Genomic DNA, 4673 nt, shown 5'->3' with positions numbered 1-4673 from the left:
GGATACGTGACATGAAATCTCGTTAGTCATGGGTAATTAAGGTCTCTGTGGCGTTAAAGCTAGAATAATGAGCATCATTCTCCAATCCGAAAGATCTGACATTGTCTGTGGCGTTTTGAGTAAGATCACCAGAGATTGAATTGCGTGAGCTTCACCCTCATTCATATTGAATGACCATTAGCACCGGCGTTTGATGTGGATCAGAGGAGATTAATGACCACTAGGCCCGGCTTTAATCGCTTACAACCTTGCCATTGAATGAATCACTCATTGTTAAAGTAGTCAATAAGAAGTTTTTATCCGGAAGAACAAGCATCTCCAAAGTCTTAACTGATTTTCCATCATTGTTTCTACACTAGTTCGGTATTACTTTCTTTATTATTCTGTTTTATACGCGGACAACAACCACTACCTGTTCTATTTGCCTGACTTAGTAAAATATAAATTACCTATAAAATATACGTATAATTTAAAAATATCAATTATTTAAAGTAAAAAATATATATAATTTTTATTATTTATAAATTATTAAAATTATAGTTTTAATTATGTAAAATATTTTATAATAAAATAATTTCTAAAAATAAGGAACTCCAATTCATAAAATAAATGATAACTTATTCATATTTAAATTTTTAAAAATGTAGGTTATTACAATGTAGATTAAGGAGCAGATTGTGATTGTGATGATAGAAAATCTGTAACCGAATATGTGTCTACTTAGGAACTAATTTGATACCATGGAACAGCAATCAACAACATGCTATAAGCAGGTCAAGTATGAAAGCTGAGTTTCGAGCTCTAGCAGCTACCTAGGCAAATTTCTTGTATCCCAAAGTGCTTGATTACTTGCAACCAATCCCATCCTGCATAGTAAGTCAAAAAACTTAGAACTAGACTTTCATTTTGTAAGGGGCCAAGTCACTACTCAAAAGTTATTTGTCACCAACATTCCAGTACAAGACCAGGTAGCAAATATCTTTACCAAAACTTTATCTATCAGTTTGTTCTAAGAATTTTGTAGCAAATCTAGAGTGGTTCCAAGACGCTCTCTCAGTTTGATGGGAGTGTGAAGGATAGTGATAACTTGAACATTAAAAAACAAGAATAGCAAGTTCAAAATTCTGTTACAATTGCTATATGAGTGATTGAATTCTTAGTTCATCTCTAGGTAGTTATTCTATTATGCAACGTTGCTATATATAAAATCCTTATATCCCAATTCAGATCAAGTGTAATTCACCCATTCCAAGTATTCAATACAAGATTATATTCATTTCTCTCTCAAATATCTAGATTTGATTCATTCTTTTCTTGCAATCATATTTTTCTTATACCATATTCATCAACTCCTTTGCAAACTTAACAGTTTTTTATAAAATAAATTGTTGTATCATAAGTTTTTCGAAAAAAAATTATTATATGGTAAAATGTTATTTAAGTTGCGTATGAAAAATATATGAAAAATTAGTAAGTTAAAAAAAAATTAGTCTACGAACCACTTTTATTTATGACTTTTAATGATATGAACTAAACTAAGTTGTTTAGCAAAATTTAGAGACTAAATTAAGTCACTTAACAAAATTTAATGACTAAATTGAATCATTTGCAATGAAGATATGTTAATAACAGGTAGAAAAATCATGTTGGGACATAAAGATAAATTATTTTCTGTCACGTAATACCACCGTTTATGTCAATATTACGTGTCACTAACAACTACATCAGCATCCTATTATACTTAGTTGAAATTCTGATATGTGACACTGACAGTCTAGATCAGCATCTCATATTAGTACGTATTTATGAAAAATAATTGAAAAACTAACATGAGTCACAAATATAACCTTTAGAAACTAAATTAAATAAATTGAATTTTTAGAGACTAATTTAAAATACAAATATAATTTGAGTGAACAATTTGAGTATTAATTTTGTCGTTCAAATTGAATTTTCGCTTTTGAGCTGAATCACATCCCAGGGAATAGGGATTACACTCCTAAAATAATGGTAATTGAAATATTGAGTAGCAAAATTGACCATTCGTGAATTTAGCACAACAAAATAACAATAGAATCTTGTAATAACTAATAGCCGATTAACCGTGTTCATAGGAGTCACTGTCGGGAAAAAAGATGCAAATAATGTGTGTCCCTATTCAATACACACATTCATATCCGCTATATATGTATCCTCGAAACCTAGCACCCGAAAATCCCATTCTTCTAAGTTTCACAACAGAAAAATCTCAAAAGCAGAAATACACAACAAACTCAGAAGTCAAAACCAACAGAAAAACCCAGAGATTCATCACAAGTAGCGTTTCAGCTTCATACATGGGATTTCCAACCAACGGCGCCGGAGCTAACAAGCCCTTCAAGTTCCTCCTGTACGGTAAAACGGGCTGGATAGGGGGCCTGCTGGGGGACCTCTGCCGGGCCCAAGGGATAGAATTCTCCTACGGGTCGGGACGACTGGAAAACAGGGCTTCCCTTGAGGCGGACATAGCGGCGGCGAAGCCCACACACGTGTTGAACGCGGCGGGTGTGACGGGCCGGCCCAACGTGGACTGGTGTGAATCACACAAGGTGGAGACTATACGGGCCAACGTGGTCGGAACCCTGACGCTTGCTGACGTGTGCCGCGAGAATGGTTTGTTGTTGGTTAATTTTGCCACGGGATGCATCTTTGAATATGATAAGGATCATCCTCTTGGATCTGGTATTGGATTCAAGGAAGAGGATACTCCTAATTTCATTGGATCCTTCTACTCCAAGACCAAGGCCATGGTATATATACCTATCTTTTCTCTCTTAACTTCTGCCAATTTTTTTCATAGAAGAGATCTGTTCATAACTTGGTAAGTTCTAATGTCATCTTAGCTTTTGTAATTGAGAAATGTTAGGGTGCCAATACCTTTTATTGATACTAGCCAAACAACACCTTATTTTTATATTATTAGGATTAGAGTTTAAAATTTAAAATTTAGTACTTAAAGATTTAATTTAAAGTGTTAGTAAAAAATGATATATTTTGTTGGTCATGTATTCATGTTGCATGAGTGGGGTCGTTTTGACACTTGATTAGAAATTTAAGTTGAGAATCACTTGTACAGTCACATGTTTTAGTTACTCTTTCGAGCAATGTCACACATGTTATGTTTGTTTTATCTTCTTGTTATGTATGTATATGTGGACCCTCCGCAGTAATAGCTACTTGGCTAGTGTTTCGGTCTTTCGGAACAAAGTGGTGTTTGTTGTGTTGTGTTTCAAACTTCAATCCAACAGTGTCTAAATCTAACAGTCACACTAAGTAGGTGTATTTGCACAATTGCCCAAGAAAAAGAAAATGTTATGGTTGTCAAATTACCACTTAACCAATGTTTTATTCATAGATGTAGCTCAGTTTGCAAGAAAACACAAGAAAGAAGGGCAAAAAGTGTAAATGGAAAAAGCAATTGCCTATATAACTTTGGATAATGCTAATTTGACAGCCACAACATTTCTATTATGAAACATTGGTTTAGGCTAGTATACTTATTTACCCTGTTTCACCTTGTATGTTGCAGGTAGAAGATCTGCTGAGAAACTATGATAATGTATGTACCTTGCGAGTTAGGATGCCTATCTCCTCTGATTTATCAAACCCACGGAACTTCATCACGAAGATAACTCGGTACGACAAGGTAGTGGACATTCCGAATTCGATGACCATACTGGACGAACTACTCCCCATCTCCATAGAGATGGCAAAGAGGAACCTCACCGGAATATGGAACTTCACAAACCCGGGTGTGGTGAGCCACAACGAAGTCCTACAGATGTACAAAGACTACATTGACCCCAACTTCTCATGGAAGAACTTCGACCTCGAGGAACAGGCCAAGGTCATCGTTGCACCTAGAAGCAACAATGAGCTTGATACAACTAAGTTGAAGAATGTGTTCCCGGAACTCTTGTCTATTAAGGAGTCCCTTGTCAAGTATGTCTTCCAGCCAAATCGAAAGGTCAATGCTTGATTAAGCATGCATCAATAGGTATGAACATGAGTTCACATTTCATTTTGGTAAGCATGTGCAGGAAAATAAGAGAACCAAAGTAACTCTGAGGAAAGGGTTCCCATTTTTTGGCATTAGTATTGATTGCAGTTGGTGTGGATATATTTTTATGTTGTATTCTATTTTGTATTAATAGCACTATATATACTCATTATTTAATGGGAGTTGTTTACAAACACTGAATTAGATTTTGAGCTTCGAGCTCATTGTGATTGTAATGACTGAGAATGAATAGTGATCCAATTGGATTCAATAGTAAATTTTTGGTTCGTTCAAACGCTATAAATGGATGTTTGGAAGACACTAGTGTAGTGTCTTTACTATAGCAGCAATAGATCTTTAATGGTCAAAATTTGATTGAGTCAATAATATAGAGAAACAGCTTTCGTCATGAGTTATTATAGGGATAAGAAAAGTGATTAGTCATACAAGAAAGCTTATGGTAATTAACTTTGTGCAACCCCATAACAAGTAGGAAGCAGTTAATCACCCACACTTTTTGGGCCGGGGAAGGAAAATGTTTGGTAACCAAATAAAAGTTAGTCCAAAACACCAAAACTTTTCATGTTTGACATTATTTATTCCATGAGTGATGAGTGACATTTATTAATTAAAT

At 34.8% G+C, this 4673-nt stretch overlaps 1 protein-coding gene across 1 annotated transcript; it reads left to right on the top strand.

Annotated features, from left to right (window-relative positions):
• On the top strand, positions 2118–4339 carry LOC107630850 (bifunctional dTDP-4-dehydrorhamnose 3,5-epimerase/dTDP-4-dehydrorhamnose reductase). The gene is made up of 2 exons (XM_016334118.2): positions 2118–2789; positions 3569–4339. The coding sequence occupies exons 1-2, from the start codon at positions 2136–2138 to the stop codon at positions 4016–4018; spliced, it is 1104 nt and encodes a 367-aa protein (XP_016189604.1). The 5' UTR covers positions 2118–2135; the 3' UTR covers positions 4019–4339.

Source organism: Arachis ipaensis, chromosome B01 (assembly GCF_000816755.2).
Source record: "Arachis ipaensis cultivar K30076 chromosome B01, Araip1.1, whole genome shotgun sequence".
Classification (NCBI taxonomy): Eukaryota; Viridiplantae; Streptophyta; class Magnoliopsida; order Fabales; family Fabaceae; genus Arachis; species Arachis ipaensis.
Note: the sequence above shows the minus strand (reverse complement) of the source record. Positions and strands in the feature narration are given on the sequence as shown.

Excerpts from the sequence above, each read along its gene's own strand:
- LOC107630850 (XM_016334118.2), top strand. The coding sequence starts at position 2,136 with ATGCAAATAATGTGTGTCCCTATTCAATACACACATTCATATCCGCTA. Across the intron at positions 2,790-3,568 it reads ACTCCAAGACCAAGGCCATG|GTAGAAGATCTGCTGAGAAA; the intron begins GTATATATACCT and ends TGTATGTTGCAG.